Below are 17699 nucleotides of genomic sequence, written 5' to 3' on the forward strand. Positions count from 1 at the left end.
AAATGGCTTAAGGACAACAAAGTCAAGGTATTGGAGTGGTCATCACAAAGCCCTGACCTCAATATAAAAAGTTTTTGTGGGCAAAACTGAAAAAGCGTGTGCGAGCAAGGAGGCCTTCAAACCTGATTCAGTTACACCAGCTCTGTCAGGAGGAATGGGCCAAAATTCACCCAACTTATTGTGGAAGCTTGTGGAAGGCTACCCAAAATGTTTGACCCAAGTTAAACAATTTAAAGGCAATGCTACCAAAGACTAATTGAGTGTATGTAAACTTCTGACCCACTCGGAATGTGATGAAATAAATCAAATCTGAAATAAATCATTCTCTCTACTACATTTCACATTCTTAAAATAAAGTGGTGATCCTAACTGACCGAAGACAGGGAATTTTTACAAGAATTTTTTGCAGTAAATAATTAGCATAAAGACCCGTACAGGGCTAGTTTTGTTGTCAATGTCATCGACCAGACCTGTTCACCATGATGTTGCTAATGTTCGTGGCACTTCAGGAATTGTGAAAAACTGAGTTTAAATGTGGCTAAGGTGTATGTAAACTTCCGACTTCAACTATATCTGATGCTGCCTGGTCAAAGAGAGTATGACCTTGTTGCTGCCTGTAGCATTGAATGCAAGGGAAGCCAGTGAGCATTTGGCCTCCCTTTATATTAATTTAAAAATAATAATAATATCCAATTAGCGTTGAGCTAAACTGAACGACCTTAACTGTGAATAGAAGTGTCACGGGAAGACAGTTTGGATTTGGCTTCACACCAATCACATCAAAAGCAAATAGTCATTGACAGAAAAAATGTGAATTATTGCATCTCATTGTGTTGTTGTCCTCCGGTGGCTAGCTAGTTAGATAAAATTGTCCCTTTCCTAAATTAGCCATGGATGGAGATAGCAATTTGTTTTAAATTAATTATCCGTACTGGTTAGTGATTATATAACTGTGATTCTGATCCAACCAACCATAAATTCATACATTGTGCCCCTGGCCTGAAAGGATGAAAGTTCAATATGTAGCTAGATGTAGTAGGCTAATGTTAGCTGCCATCTGTAGCAGATGGCAGCTCCTGTTTTCTTAGCGACTTGCGGGAACTCTCCGTGGTTCGAAATCAATAGCATGAAAATGATGGAAACATGAACTTGCTTGACCATGCTGTAGGTCATGTAACTGTTTGTTAAATGAAATACGCTTTGTGGACTTCACTGGACAGATGCTGCTCTCCAGTTTTGTGATGAAACAAAGGTGTGTTTGAATTTATTCTGCCACTGTTATCTTCTTATTGTCACGGCCTTAGGCCTATATATCACAGTGGCAAGGCATATGACCTGATAGGTTATAGAGAAAACAACACAATTATCACAACACATACAGGTTGTGATGTGGTTTCTTTTCTGGCTTGGCTTCCCCAGTGATTTTACCCATGCCCCGTGAACCTGTGAAACCTCAACACATTCTACGCCCCTTAACTTTCCCATTGAATGGGTCCACAACCATTGTCTGGGCCCGTATGCACAAAGCTTTTTAGAGTAGGAGTACACCGATCTAGAATCATTTTTCCCTTTAAGATCATAATGGACAGGGGGGGGGACCTAATCCTAGGGCAGCGCCCCTACTCTGAGACGCTTTGTGAATACAGGCCCTGGTGTAGCGAGACGTTAAGACTCCCCAGTATAAGCCGTGCTCCCGTTTGTAACCTTTATGTCACCTCGGTAGCCCAACAGAAGGGATTGTCACTTGAACTATCAAACCTTGGGTTTAAATAGCCGGGCTCGCTGCGTGGCTTAGCCTCTGGACCCTGAGGGTCAAAGGGAGCCGAGTAGCGGGTTAATAGGGGCTTTAGTGAGTAAATACGACCTCAAGGTTGTGTTCGCAGAAGTGTTTGTGGAATTTGCACACTACGAAGAGGAGCAAGCATGAAGGGAGAAGCGTTGCCCCATAAAAGCAGGGTAAACCTTTGACTCCAAGGTACTGGGGGCACCACAAACGTACCACTGGACTCAGTTGATCCTTAGACCACTGGGAGCATTTTCCCTATGTAAATTTAAAAGCAGTTGTAGATAAGTTACACTCCGGTACGTGCACACTTGACACTGAGCGAGCAGCAGTCTAAATGTTATTGGAGGATGGTTAAAATGTCCTGTAGTCAGTTTCACATTGTCCCAACACACATGGGCCTTGCTTTGACAGCAAATACATATGTTTATACATTCTAAATGCGCTCTAGGTGATCTGCCTTCCTGAAATGTGGGCGTAATAGGTACTATTATTCGTAACAAATCCATACAAGCCTCTATAAAGAGATGAAATGTGTGACTCAGTAGAAGGTATGCCATCTACTCATGATTCTATGATGACTCATTCCAGGAGAATTTTAGAAGTATTTTATCATGGTTAGCGAACAATAAAACACCTAATTTAAGGGAATGGGTAAATAGTCAGCTATTCATTTGGACTGAAAGACAGTTTACTCATGCAAAACACTCCTAGTTGTTTATATTATGGAAGTTCTGTCTTGTTTTACCACAGAATAAAAGTCCCAAACTTTAAGCATTTTCCCAACATATCCATCCTCTTTATCCCTCCCAACTGAAAAATGTACGGACTTAAAGCTATAAACTTTAATGATAGGTTTAATTCAGACACTGTAAATGACTCTCTTGTTTTCAATTGACTTCCATTCTCCTCCCTCTTTTGCCATTTACTTATAACGACTTCTAGGGCGAACAAAGTGACTGCTATGCAGACCTGATTTTCCTTCAAATACTATAAACATTTGCTTGAGCCTGCCTGGAGTGCCACTGTGCCAGGTGGGTGGGATTTGCTCTTTTGGGACTATTCCATTGGTTCAATTTCGACAGGCAGGGCAATTAATCACAGCTAAAGCATTTGAAAGACAACTAATGTTATTTGAACAGATCTGCTTGTTGTGTGGTGCTGGAAGGGGATCTCGAGAAGTGAAGAAGAGATGGCGAGACCACATATACATATTGGGAAGTTACAAATCCAATTTGTGCAATATGTTACAATTTCTTGTGCTTAAGATCCCTGAGTGCACCTTTAACATACACCCGAATTGCAAAATTGGTATGATATCATACGAATTGTAAAATCCATAAGGTATCACAGGAAATGGATGTCGCAGAACACAATTGGATGACGTGGTACACAAAAAACGGGGAACCGTTTTTGCTCGTGAGCATCATTTTCGAAACTACCGGCTGAAATTATTCGAGAGTGCATCTTTAACGAGCAAGAACACATTTGTGTTGCTTTTATAAAATTTTAAATGCACTAGAACAATGCAATGTACATGCTTCCTTATGTTATTGTGTGTGGCTGAAAATCAACATTCTTCTCAGAGTACTGACTTTCTAGTAAGGAAATGGAGGCCATGACTTAGGTTGCTGACCATGTCAACTCCAGCTCTCCCTTTTACACATTGATCTAGTTATACTTGTCGGAGAAAAGACTCCTGCGAGCATGAACAACATCAACCTTTAAAATAAAGCTTTCACCATTCATTCTTTCTCTTTTTTTCCCCAAGAAGAAAATAGGGCAGGATGTCAAGGCTGAGAAGAACCATTTGGCTGTCTGTAGACGAGACTCCAGCCCAGGGGGTGTTGAGTGGGATGGGAGCCAGGATGGGGCTGCAGCCGATGGGGGAGGATAGAGTTTCACCCCTGGGTCCAATGCGCCAAGCTCTGGTTCTCACACTGGACTATATTTCACCATATGGTGTATAAACCTGAGGAGTGGGCCAGGAGATTTAACCTCTGGCGATGATGATAATTTATCCATGCGTTAATTTGAGTCGAGTGCCACTTTCAACATAGCTTTCCTAACTCCATACTTCCTAAAGAAGTGTAGCTTATGGGTTTTAATTAGTTAATGTATTACTATTGTTTTGGGCAGCTGACTCAAAAAGCATAGGAGACTGAAAAGCCTAAATTAAGTGATATAGCTCTAGCTAGTAAAAAAAAGTGCAAGACTGATAGTTTTGTAGCATGTGTGAGGTATTTCTCCCATTCTGCTGGCTCCAATTGCAAAGAGGTATGCTTGGTAGTGAAATAGGGAATAGGTTTTGTCGTGCCCTCTTCACGACTGTCTTGGTGTGCTTGGACCATATTAGTTTGTTGGTGATGTGGACACCAAGGAACTTGAAGCCGTCAATCTGCTCCACTGCAGCCCCGTCGATGTGAATGGGGGCGTGCTCGGTCCTCTTTTTCCTGTAGTCCACAATCATCTCCTTTGTCAAGATCATGTTGAGGGAGAGGCTGTTGTCCTGGCACCACACGGCCAGGTCTCTGACCTCCTCCCTATAGGCTGTCTCGTCGTTGTCGGTGATCAGGCTTACCACTTGTGTTATCTGCAAACTTAATGATGGTGTTGGAGTCATGCCTGGCCGTGCAGTCATGACTGAACAGGGAGTACATGAGAGGGCTGAGCACGCACCCCTGAGGGAGCCCTGTGTTGAGGATCAGCGTGGCGGATATGTTGTTACCTACCCTTACCATCTATTCCACATCAAGTAACTGACGCGCAATCAGTAAAATTAGATTTTAAAAAACACCTTTTGGAACAACGGGGCCTGTGAAGCAACACACACACACACACACACACACACACACACACACACACACACACACACACACACACACTATACATACACACTATACATACACATGGATTTAGTACTGTAGATATATGGTAGTGGTGGAGTAGGGGCCCGAGGGCACACAGTGTGTTGTGAAATCTGTGAATGTATTGTAATGTTTTAAAATTGTATTAACTGCCATAATTTTGCTGGACCCCGGGAAGAGTGGGAATGGGGATCCATAATAAATACAAATACCTGGGGGCGGCCCGTCAGGAAGTCCAGGATCAAATTGCAGAGGGAGGTGTTAGGTCCCAGAATCCTTAGCTTATTGATGAGCTTTGAGGGAACTATGGTGTTGAACGCTGAGCTGTAGTCAATGAACAGCATTCTCACATAAGGTGTTCCTTTTGTCCAGGTGGGAAAGGGCAGTGTGGAGTGCAATAGAGATTGCATCATCTGTGGATCTGTTGGGGCGGTATGCAAATTGAAGTGGGTCTAGGGTTTCTGGGATAATGGTATTGATGTGAGCCATGACCAGCCTTTCAAAGCCCTTCATGGCTACAGACGTAAGTACTACGGATCAGTAGTCAGCTAGGCAGGTTACCTTAGTGTTCTTGGGCACAAGAACATGCTTAAAACATGTTGGTATTACAGACTTGGACAGGGAGAAGTTGAAGTGAAGACACTTGTCAGTTGGTCAGCGCATGCTCGCAGTAAGCGTCCTGGTAATCAGTCTGGCCCTGCGGCCTTGTGAATGTTGACCTGTTTAAAGGTCTTACTCACATCCGCTGCGGAGAGTGTGATCACACAGTTTTCTGGAACAGCTGGTGCTCTCATGCATGTTTCAGTGCCATTTGCCTCAAAGCGAGCATAGAAGTAGTTTAGCTCGTCCAGTAGGTTCGTGTCACTGGGCAGCTCTTGGCTGTGCTTCCCTTTGTAGTCTAATGGTTTACAAGCCCTGCCACATCCGACGAGCATCAGAGCCGGTGTAGTACGATTCGATCTTAGTCCTGTATTGAAGCTTTGCCTATTTGATGGTTCGTCGGAGGGCATAGCGGGATTTCTTATAAACTCTGGGTTAGAGTCCCATTCCTTGAAAGTGGCATCTCTAGCCTTTTAGCTAGATTAGCGGATGTTGCCTGTATCCATAGCTTCTGGTTGGGGTATGTACGTACATTCACTGTGGGGACGATGTCATTGATGGACTTATTGATGAAGCCAATGACTGATGTGGTGTACTCCTCAATGCCATCAGAGGAATCCCGGAACATATTCCAGTCTGTGCTAGAAAAACAGTCCTGTAGCTTAGCATCTGCTTGATTTTACCACTTTTTTTATTGATCTCATCACTGGTGCTTCCTGCTTTTATTTTCGCTTGTAAGCAGGAATCAGGAGGATAAGAGTTATGGTCAAATTTGCCAAATGGAGGGTGAGGGAGAGCTTTGTATGCTGATAGAAATTTGGTAAAACGAATTTAAGTTTCCCTGCATTAAGGTCCCCGGCTACTAGGAGCGCCGCCTCTGAGTGAGCGTTTTCTTGTTTGCTTATGGCGGAATATAGCTCATTCAATGCTGTCTTAGTGCCAGCCTCTGACAGTGGTGGTATGTAAACAGCTACGAAAAATACAGATGAAAACTCTCTAGGTAGGTAGTGTGGTCTACAGCTTAAAATGAGATACATCAGGCGAGCAAAAGCTTGAGACTTCCTTACATATTGTACACCAGCTGTTATTTACAAAAATGCATAGCCCGCCACCCCTTGTCTTACCAGACACCGCTGTTGTTCTATCCTGCCGCCACGACTCCGTGAAGCATAAAATATTAGATTTGAATGTCCCGTTGGTAGTTTAATCTTGCCCGTAGGTCATCTATTTTATTCTCCTAAGATTGCACATTTGCTAGCAGAATGGAAGGAAGTGGGGTTTTATTCAATTGCCTCGAATTCTCCGCCTCTTCACACAAATCATGGCGATATGGGCCTGTTTCCGAGAAAGCAGTATATTGTTTGTGTCGGGCTTGTTTCTGCCAGTCCGTGGTGAGTAATAGCAGTCCTGATGTTCAGAAGTTATTATCTGTCATAAGAGACGGTAGTGGCAACATTATGCACAAAATATAAGTTATAAAAAAACGCAAATAAAGAACAAAAAAAAACAATCAGTTGGGGACATGGTCTGCCTTCTTCTCCAGCGCCATTTTTCAAATAAACCTTGGTTTGTATATACATATGTTTTTGCTACAATAGGAAATGAAGAATATTGTACACTAGAAATGTACACTAGAAATGAGAAATGAAGAACATTGTACACTAGAACATATCCCAGTGCACACTTTCACGCATCTTTCTCTGGTGAGCTCTATTGTTTAATTGCTTGTATTCAATAGTAGTAATTTACTTTAATTCCACCCAGAGTCAAAATAATTGAGAATGTAACTCTGCCAGTCGAATGTTCACCTGAAACCGAGGAGTGAAACTGGACCAATAGATGAGATCACTTCACGACACTGACTCCTCCCAAACATGCCCACAAGAAAACACCATGTTAGGCTACTACATATACAGAACATTGTCAGTGGTCCTCTACTCATGTAGGCTACTGATGCTGAAGAACACCTGGATGAAGGAATTGCAGCTCAACTTTTCGATATATTTTTTTTTTATCTTAGATCATTTGTATTTTATTTAGGCAACAACTATGAATTACTACATTCTGTCCTTAATATGGGCGATAACATTACCTGCGTGCATGGCCATCCAGGGATTATACAATTTCGGTCAGCCCGAGTTATTCTTCAAAAAGAATAACTGCAAGCCCATCCCGGCCAATCTTCTCTTGTGCCATGACATCGAATACACCGAGATGCGCCTCCCGAATCTTCTCGGGCACGAGACCATGAACGAGGTTTTGCAGCAAGCCTCTTCGTGGATTCCACTGGTCCAGAAGCAGTGTCACCCCGACACGAGGAAGTTTCTTTGCTCTCTCTTTGCACCGGTGTGTCTGCACGATTTGGACGAGCCTATCCAGCCGTGCAGGTCGTTGTGCGTGAGCGTCAAACACGGTTGCGCACCGGTGATGTCCGCGTTCGGGTTCCCGTGGCCAGATATGCTTGACTGCGAGCGCTTCCCCCAAGACAATGACCTGTGTATCCCTCCAGCGGGCATCGATTATTCCATGCCAGTCACCAGAGAAGGTAAGGTATTGGCATAATTCGGCTAGACTACACTTCAGTTATTCAAAAGATAAACCTCAAATCGATTATATATTTCTGTAAACCTGTTTAACCAGTTCTGAAAATACAGGGCTTTATTATGGTAACATAACAAAAAGTTTAACATTTTGAGTAAGATTTTCAGATACAGAATACTGATAAAATAAATAAAGTCAAGGCAAAAGATGTCTTAGCCTACAATAACATGACTACAGCAAACAGCCGATGGTATATTTTATGCAGTAGCCTATTGAGATCTAATGGGGTAATGAAATTGAGTAATTAAATAAAACGTAATAGCCTAAAAAAAACATGTTCCTGGAGCTCCTGGATCCCCTCGTGGATTTTCATAAGGGTGAACATCAGGTTAATTAGTGGGGAGTCTTGTGGAATCCCATCCTTTGGGCAGGGCCTGTGTTTACTGGGTTGTTCCCTTAATTAGGGGATGTTTAAACAGCACGATCTCCATGGGTTACTCCTGAGGATCACTCAACAGTGGAATGTGAGAAAGAATGCATTGAATAGCTTTACTCTTTACACTTTCATATGCTGTATTGTGTTATAGTTGATATAACACCTGTTGCATTTACAGTGGGAGTATAAAACATCTGCTCTCGTTTCTCCTGTAGTGCCCAGAGTGTGTGACGCCTGCAAGGAAAAGGAGGAAAATGACAATGAAATAGTTGACAACCTGTGCAAAAACGACTTCGGTAAGTCCTACTCCTGAAATCTAAGTAGATACAGTCTTGTCTTTGCTTTTATAGATATACAAATGTCGGCTACCTACTGCAGGCCTGTTGGCACCCAGTTTCAAGTCCAACAAATCGAAACCTTAACCTCAACCTCTTCCTTTCAACCCTGCCTGCTTTGCGCAGCCCTGAAGATCAAGGTAAAGGAGATCTCCTACATGAACGGCGACACCAAGATCGTGCCCGAGACCAAGAGCAAGACCATCTACAAGCTGAGCGGTGTGACGGAACGAGACCTGCGCAAGACGGTGCTCTGGCTCAAGGATGGCCTGCAGTGTGTGTGCGACGAGATGAACGACATCAACGCCTCCTACCTGGTCATGGGCCAGAAGATGGATGGCCACCTGGTCATCACCTCGCTCAAGCGCTGGCAGCGGGGCCAGCGTGAGTTCAAGAGGATCTCACGCAGCATCCGCAAGCTGCAGTGCTGAGCGAAGCCAGACTCAAGACCCGATGAGTCTTATCTAAACTCTAAGAGCCGGATCTGGTCCGATCCGAATGCAACTAGTTCTCAGTCAGTATTGTTAAACGTCCTGTCCTTAGTACCGTGTGTTTAGCGCTGCCATAGGCTACTTTTCAACACGTTTATTGTTTATTAGGATTTCATTTGATCCATCAATAGTCCTTATAAGATAACACAAATCACATACACATTACATTAAAATCAAAGACAAACAGGTGAATATTGCAGGTCTACTACATACTGCCTGTAATGTTGTATGCATATTTCAGTGTTTCTGAAAATATTAAAAATCATTATTTTCATTTTTTCATTATGCAATGCAGTCTGTTAGGCTACACTTATCCAGACTTGATGATGAGGCTGGATACATTTAGTGCATTGGCCTATCATTAGGTGAGAGGGAGAGTGTGTGGTTTCTGTGTGCATGGTGTGATATAGTTTCAGATGTATTCTTTAAGATTATGGTATGTAAAGAAATACAATGTAATGTGCTTTTTTACTTATTATTTTTCTCAAGCAATGAGAGATAGCTGGCTATATTCTCTGCCTTTTAGATAGTACTTCCAATAATGTACCCCTGGCATTGCAAGTTCAGCAGCCCAAAGCAAGGCCCATATCATTGCAGTGACGACAATCAATTATTTGACCCTCTGCAGTCAATGGACTATGTCACCTTTTTGTACATGAGCCTCAATACTGCACTGTTTATTTTTCTACCACAATTATTGATTATGAAATCTTTTTCAGTTTCAAGCTTTTTCAAGTAAATTCCTTTGACATTGGTGATCAAATTGTGGAGTGCCCGTCTACCATGTCATTTCTGTTTCTCTCAACTTTTTTTAATGACATTTCTTCTCACTATGGCAGCGTGTCTTAGGTATGTTAACTAAGTATATCAGGATTGTATATTAATGGTCGATTGTGTTTTCATTTTTAGGGGTGAATGCAAACGTGTGTGTGTGTGTGTGTGTGTGTGTGTGTGTGTGTGTGTGTGTGTGTGTGTGTGTGTGTGTGTGTGTGTGTGTGTGTGTGTGTGTGTGTGTGTGTGTGTGTGTGTGTGTGTGTGTGTAAGTAAAATATTGATTTATATAGTACTCTGTAAATATCAGAAACCTTGTATTCTTGTACATAGTTTCGGGAGACCGCAGGAGTTGACACGTGTGTTTTCAGATGGTGATATATATTTTTTTTGTAAATTACAACACTAAACATATGTTTGTATAATGTTAATCTGAGAAGTGTAATTCTTATAAATGATATGCATCTTTTGGTCCCTCTTAATTAAAGGAAACAATTCAAGGAACCTTAAAATACAAGTCTTTGATTAATCAATGGCATGTTTATTAATATGTTGGGAACAGATATGAACTGAAGACCTGAAAACCAGACCCAACCTCTTCAGAACCATTCCAGATCTAACTTCTTGACAACCAGAGCTAAATTTAGCAGATTGAGACTATGACAAGATCTGTTGAAATGTGGAAAAACAAGATACAGACCAACCCTCTTAAATTATCCATCTCCCTAAACATTATCATGCCAATACAACATCCACATTTAAAGCAAGGTGCCAGGGCAAGAGATGGTACTCCGTAGCCTCGTTTATACCTGGTGATAACACGCGTCCTTTGTCCTGATTTTGTCAACATACTGATTGTGCCCACATTTGTAGATAGGTGTAGATGATCAAAAAACACATTGTGATCTGATCTTCCTGACCACCTGCAGAGGTAGCAGAGCACTCATTGTGTCTGGATATCTCACAAGTGTAGACAGATCTGGACTGTAAAAACATCTAAATCATCATTATCTAGCCCTGTAAAGTTAACAGGTGGCACCATTGTCTTAAAATGAATACATTCATATTAATTTGAAACAATATCTGTCAAATAATTTGCATACAGAGGGATCACAAAATCTGGTCACAATGCAGAGAAAGTGTACTGATAAAATATACATTTTAGTATAGCTGTGTCAAATTGTGATTGGATCATCTTGATCGGATGACGACATCCACATGTGAGCACCAGGTATAAACTGGGCTAGTGATGTTATGTATCTTGACCACATGAGTTGAGACCACAAAGACTAGCCAAGACCCAGACCAAACCAATACTTTGGGCACTGAGGCCCTGAACAAAATATCTCTTAGGGTAAAATGTATACAATAATGAAGAGCTATCTGCTGGATATATTTCAAAAGAATACAGCTTGTACATACCTATATTTATTTTCCCAAAAAATTGTAACAAACAGGACAAATGTGATAGTTTGTGGATTTTTGTTTTATCACTATCAATATTTTATCACTATCAGATTTTCAGAATATGTAACCCATGGGGGGATCAAAACCATATTAATAAGAGTTAGGGAAATGACTAATCAGTTTAGAGAAGGGAATGGTTTAATACAAATACTGACCAAGCATTCATATAATTTCAATTGATTGGCCATGATTTGGAAAAGCACACACCTGTCTATATAAGATCCCACAGTTGACGGTGCATTTCAGAGCAAAAACCAAGCCATGAGGTCGAAGGAATTGTCCGTAGAGCTCGGAGTCGGGATTGTATCGAGGCACAGATCTGGGGAAGGATACCACACCATTTCTGTAGCATTGAAGGTCCCCAAGAACTCAGTGGCTTCCATCATTCTTAAACGGAAGAAGTTTGGTACCACCAAGACTCTTCCAAGAACTGGCCACCCGGCCAACCTGATCAATCGGGGGAGAAGGGCAATGGTCAGGGAGGTGACCAACAACCCAATGGTCACTCTGAAAGAGCTCTAGAGTCTCTCTGTGGATATTGGATAACCTTCTAGAAGGACAACCATCTCTGCAGCAGTCCACTAATCAGGCCTTTATGGTGGAGTGGCCAGACGGTAGCCACTCTTCGGCACGACAGTCCGCTTGGAGTTTTCCAAAAGCCACTTAAAGACTCCCAGGACCATGCTGTGGGGATGTTTTTCAACGGCAGGGACTGGGAGACTAGTCAGGATCGAGGGAAAGACGATCAAAGTAAAACCTGCTCCAGAGCGCTCAGGACCTCAGACTGGGCCAAAGGTTCAACTTCCAACAGGATAACGACCCTAAGCACACAGCCAAGACAACGCAGTAGTGGCTTTGGGACAAGTCTCTGAATATCCTTGAGTGGCCAAGCGAGAGCCCGGACTTGAACCCGATCGAACATCTCTGGAGAGACCTGAAAATAGCTGTGCAGCGACACTCCCCATCCAATCTGACAGTTTGAGAGGATCTGCAGAGAATAATGGGAGAAGCTCCACAAATACAGGTGTGCCACACTTGTTGCGTCATAACCAAGAAGACTCGAGGCTGTAATCACTGCCAAAGGTGCTTCAACAAAGTACTGAGTAAAGGGTATGAATACTTATGTAAATGTGATCGTTTTTTTGTAAAAACCTGTTTTTGCTCTGTCATTATGGGGTATTGTGTGTAGATTTATGAGGGGGAAAAACTATTTAATCAATTTTAAATTAAGGCTGTAATGTAACAAAATGTGGAAATATTCAAGGGGTCTGAATACTTTCTTAATGCACGGTAATGAATATGAATTCAGATGGCAAAAAATATTAAATATTAAAGTATTAGACCTGTCGATAAAGGCTTTGAATCCAAACTGGTTCTCTAGCAGATTAGTAAATAATAAGCTGTGCCATACAGGCTGCAAAATATTGTAGTTGGGAAGAGATTTTCGATGTACCAATTCCATGGTACATGGTTTATGAACTGATATACAATACGACGCCGGATTCAAAACGTATAGTTTTTCAATTTAAACTATACCAAATTCTTGCAACCAGTAGAATGTATTTAGACTAATATATACGAGGGGATACAACCAAACCAGTTCTGCAGATTTTGCTGCAAAGAGACAGAATCAGAGACAGAGTTGTCGTTGTTGAAATTCGAGACGGCCAATGAATCAACGTTGAACCAACGTGGAGTAGACGTTGAAGTCTGTGCTCAGTGGGAGGTGGATGATGTCAACACCCCTCATCTAATATTCAAATAACAAGATGTATCCACAAATCCAAAGAGAGGAATAAGTGTGAGCTTGACAGCCCGACGTTCCACTCTGTGGACAACAAATCCCATTGTTTGGATGGGAGACACAAGCATTTGCTCATTATATCCAGTATCTCTGGTAGGGTTCAAAACATTATCTCCCATTTTTTGCCTACAGAACACTACCATGAATTGCATTGATGCACCTTTTAATAAACAAAACATTTCACATGAAGGAAATTCCATTGTTTCAAATAAGAGCAGCACAGCAATAGCATGCCTACATTTTCACTCCAAATGAATGTATTTTTCAAGCTTTCTGCTCAGGTCTTTGTATTGACACTTTTAGACTTTGCCAAAACTCAGTTCACTGGTTGTCATATTCTGGCCATTCCAGGTAGCTCCTAGAGTTCATGTCCTTTCACAGCTTACAGAGCCTTTTGGGGACGGTTTCCTTGGCAATGGGCTCCAGCAGTTTCAACCTGTCGTTTTTAAATCTAACAGTCTGAAGTGGGAATAGTCCAGCTCGTACTCACACAAAGTTCTGGGAGAGGACAAAGAGTGTCCCGTGGCTCTTCTCTATGGTGTCCATGATGTTGTCCAAGATCCACCTACCGGGCAGGAAGTCCCTCTTGTGGAGGTAGATCCGTAATGGCTGTTGCACTTGCTCAAGCTCTGGGACCAGATGCTCCTCCTCCCACCCAGATCTCTCTCACTATAGGTTACAAAGGCATCGTAGCCGACAGTCGCCTCTCTTGAGAACTGGCCTCCTTTTAGCTCTCAGCCATACCCAGGTCATTTTTAGGTACCACAGGGCATCGCAATTGTAACACAGACATCCAGACACAGGAAAGACCATGAGAATGCTAGTGCAAAGAAGGGACAGGAATAATGTTGCGTGGTACTCAAACACTAATAACAGAGCGTTTACGATGGGCATCCCTCTCACCGCGTCAGGTGACTCGCATTCATAGGCCCCAGATCCATCTACTAAGGTGGGTAGATGAAAGCCACAAAGTCACACGAACATACGAATGTGTTGGTACCAGCCTCCAGAACCCTTAGTTTGTTGTATCCCTCCAAGTCATCACAGCTAAAGGAGCAAAGGGCATAGTTGCGAATGGAGAAAACCTCCAGACAAAGGTACAACTTTCCATCCATCAAACTCAAGATCTTGTTGCCAGAGAAGTACAACTCAGTAAGGAGAGGAAGTTCAATGTTTAACAGCGTCAGGTCATTGTTGCTTAAATCAAGAACGTGCAAACTCTTTGGAAGGCAAAGGGTTGCCATTGTTAAGTGGGAGGACGAGAGGTTCAAGCTGAGACTTGGAGGCCAGACGCAGCTGTCAAGTATGCTATGGAAAACATTCCAACTCAAGTCGATGGTGGTCAACTTGTCCAGTTTCCTGAAAAGGTGATTGTTGAAAGATTGCAGATTGTGTCTGCTGATGTTCAGGGTCCTAAGCCCCCAAAGTACACCCTTGCCATAGCACAGCATCTCTTGCATTGTCTGATCATTGAATAGGTTTACACTAATGTCCATACTCCAGTCTGGAAACATCCTCAGAGGTTACACAAGGAGTGGTGTAAACTATACTATTGATCACCGATAATTTTCGCAGCACTTGTAGAATACGTACCAGACAAAATATGGGAGGGAAATTATAGAATTGAGGAATATCTACATTTGTAAGAAAAGCAGTCTCTGGGTATTTTTGGTATTTTATTAGGATCCCCATTAGCTGTTGCAAAAGCAGCAGCTACTCTTCCTAGGGTCCACACAAAAAAACCTGGAACATGACACAGAATGACATAATACAGAACATTAATAGACAAGAACAGCTCAAGGACAGAATCACATAAAACATGTTAAAAGGCACACATTGCCTACATATCAATGTATACACACAAACTATCTAGGTCAAATAGGGGAGAGGCGTTGTGCAGTGAGGTGTTGCTTTATCTGTTTTTTTTAAACCAGATTTGCTGTTTATTTGAGCAATTTGAGATAGAAGGAAGTTCCATGCAATAAGGGCTCTGTATAATAATGTACGCTTCCTTGAATTTGTTCTGGATTTGGGGACTGTGAAAAGATCCCTGGTGGCATAAGCATGTGTGTCAGAGCTGTGTGTAAATTGACTATGCAAACAATTTGGGATTTTCAACACATTGTTTCTTATAAAAAGAAGAAGTGATGCAGTCAGTCTCTCCTCAACTCTTAGCCAAGAGAGACTGGCATGCCTAGGTGAGGCTTGTCTCCACTGCCCCAATGGCCAGTCAGAATAAATGTGGAAACATCTACCTCAATATAGGACAGCATTGAGTTTGTAATTCAATAAAAGCTATGTCGAAAACACTGACATCTCTATGAACAATGTTTCTCACACCTTTGTATTTTACTGCCCAAAACCCCCCCATTGTCATTGCTTTGTGAATCTGTCTCTGTGAAAATGAATGTTGTGTTGGGATATGAAATATACATGGATCAACTAGATTCAGCCGCAGGCCTATTTTATCTTTAATGGACGGTAGGGCCGGAATATAATTACAAATAATTTGTAGACTACAAATTGACCGCAAGAAGCCCAAACATATGTTTGACTAAAAAAATATTCATTTTAAACCTTGGTTATATTTGTACACGATCACGTGTCTCTATTATGCGTGGGAATGTGTACTTCCGGCGCCGACAGAGATGGCCGCCTCGCTTCGCGTTCCTAGGAAACTATGCAGTTTTTTGTTTTTTTACGTGTTATTTCTTACATTAGTACCCCAGGTCATCTTAGGTTTCATTACATACAGTCGAGAAGAACTACTGAATATAAGATCAGCATCAACTCACCATCAGTACGACCAAGAATATGTTTTTCGCGACGCGGATCCTGTGTTCTGCCTTACAAACAGGACAACGGAGTGGATCCTATGCAGCGACCCAAAAAAACGACTCCGAAAGAGAGGGAAACGAGGCGGTCTTCTGGTCAGACTCCGGAGACGGGCACAGCGCGCACCACTCCCTAGCATTCTTCTTGCCAATGTCCAGTCTCTTGACAACAAGGTTGATGAAATCCGAGCAAGGGTAGCATTCCAGAGGGACATCAGAGACTGTAACGTCCTTTGCTTCACTGAAACATGGCTCACTGGAGAGACGCTATCCGAAGCGGTGCAGCCAACGGGTTTCTCCACACATCGCGCTGACAGAAACAAACATCTTTCTGGTAAGAAGATGGGCGGGGGCGTATGCCTCATGGCCAACGTGACATGGTGTGATGAAAGAAACATACAGGAACTCAAATCCTTCTGTTCACCTGATTTAGAATTCCTCACAATCAAATGTAGACCGCATTATCTACCAAGAGAATTCTCTTCGATTATAATCACAGCCGTATATATCCCCCCCCAAGCAGACACATTGATGGCTCTGAACAAACTTTATTTAACTCTCTGCAAACTGGAAACAATTTATCCGGAGGCTGCATTCATTGTAGCTGGGGATTTTAACAAGGCTAATCTGAAAACAAGACTCCCCAAATTTTATCAGCATATCGATTGCGCAACCAGGGGAGGAAAGACCTTGGATCATTGTTACTCTAACTTCCGCGACGCATATAAGGCCCTGCCCCGCCCCCCTTTCGGAAAAGCTGACCACGACTCCATTTTGTTGATCCCTGCCTACAGACAGAAACTAAAACAAGAGGCTCCCACGCTGAGGTCTGTCCAACGCTGGTCCGACCAAGCTGACTCCACACTCCAAGACTGCTTCCATCACGTGGACTGGGAGATGTTTCGTATTGCGTCAGATAACAACATTGACGAATACGCTGATTCGGTGTGCGAGTTCATTAGAACGTGCGTTGAAGATGTCGTTCCCATAGCAACGATTAAAACATTCCCTAACCAGAAACCGTGGATTGATGGCAGCATTCGTGTGAAACTGAAAGCGCGAACCACTGCTTTTAATCAGGGCAAGGTGTCTGGTAACATGACCGAATACAAACAGTGCAGCTATTCCCTCCGCAAGGCTATCAAACAAGCTAAGCGCCAGTACAGAGACAAAGTAGAATCTCAATTCAACGGCTCAGACACAAGAGGCATGTGGCAGGGTCTACAGTCAATCACGGACTACAGGAAGAAATCCAGCCCAGTCACGGACCAGGATGTCTTGCTCCCAGGCAGACTAAATAACTTTTTTGCCCGCTTTGAGGACAATACAGTGCCACTGACACAGCCTGCAACGAAAACATGCGGTCTCTCCTTCACTGCAGCCGAGGTGAGTAAGACATTTAAACGTGTTAACCCTCGCAAGGCTGCAGGCCCAGACGGCATCCCCAGCCGCGCCCTCAGAGCATGCGCAGACCAGCTGGCCGGTGTGTTTACGGACATATTCAATCAATCCCTATACCAGTCTGCTGTTCCCACATGCTTCAAGAGGGCCACCATTGTTCCTGTTCCCAAGAAAGCTAAGGTAACTGAGCTGAACGACTACCGCCCCGTAGCACTCACATCCGTTATCATGAAGTGCTTTGAGAGACTAGTCAAGGACCATATCACCTCTACCTGACACCCTAGACCCACTCCAATTTGCTTACCGCCCAAATAGGTCCACAGACGATGCAATCTCAACCACACTGCACACTGCCCTAACCCATCTGGA

The 17699-nt window shown here is 42.8% G+C and overlaps 1 protein-coding gene and 1 pseudogene across 1 annotated transcript; one reads left to right on the top strand and one right to left on the bottom strand.

Annotated features, from left to right (window-relative positions):
- The first annotated feature begins 7154 nt into the window (after window positions 1–7154).
- On the top strand, window positions 7155–10330 carry LOC110497510 (secreted frizzled-related protein 2). Its single transcript, XM_021573647.2, has 3 exons — window positions 7155–7795; window positions 8443–8523; window positions 8689–10330. The coding sequence occupies exons 1-3, from the start codon at window positions 7300–7302 to the stop codon at window positions 8991–8993; spliced, it is 882 nt and encodes a 293-aa protein (XP_021429322.2). The 5' UTR covers window positions 7155–7299; the 3' UTR covers window positions 8994–10330.
- A 3029-nt stretch (window positions 10331–13359) lies between these two features.
- LOC110498676 lies at window positions 13360–15466 on the bottom strand (annotated as a pseudogene).
- Window positions 15467–17699: the final 2233 nt, after the last annotated feature.

Source organism: Oncorhynchus mykiss, chromosome 19, assembly GCF_013265735.2.
Source record: "Oncorhynchus mykiss isolate Arlee chromosome 19, USDA_OmykA_1.1, whole genome shotgun sequence".
In the NCBI taxonomy this organism is placed as follows: Eukaryota; Metazoa; Chordata; class Actinopteri; order Salmoniformes; family Salmonidae; genus Oncorhynchus; species Oncorhynchus mykiss.

Excerpts from the sequence above, each read along its gene's own strand:
- LOC110497510 (XM_021573647.2), top strand. The coding sequence starts at position 7,300 with ATGAATTACTACATTCTGTCCTTAATATGGGCGATAACATTACCTGCG. Across the intron at positions 7,796-8,442 it reads CATGCCAGTCACCAGAGAAG|TGCCCAGAGTGTGTGACGCC; the intron begins GTAAGGTATTGG and ends TTTCTCCTGTAG. Across the intron at positions 8,524-8,688 it reads CCTGTGCAAAAACGACTTCG|CCCTGAAGATCAAGGTAAAG; the intron begins GTAAGTCCTACT and ends TGCTTTGCGCAG.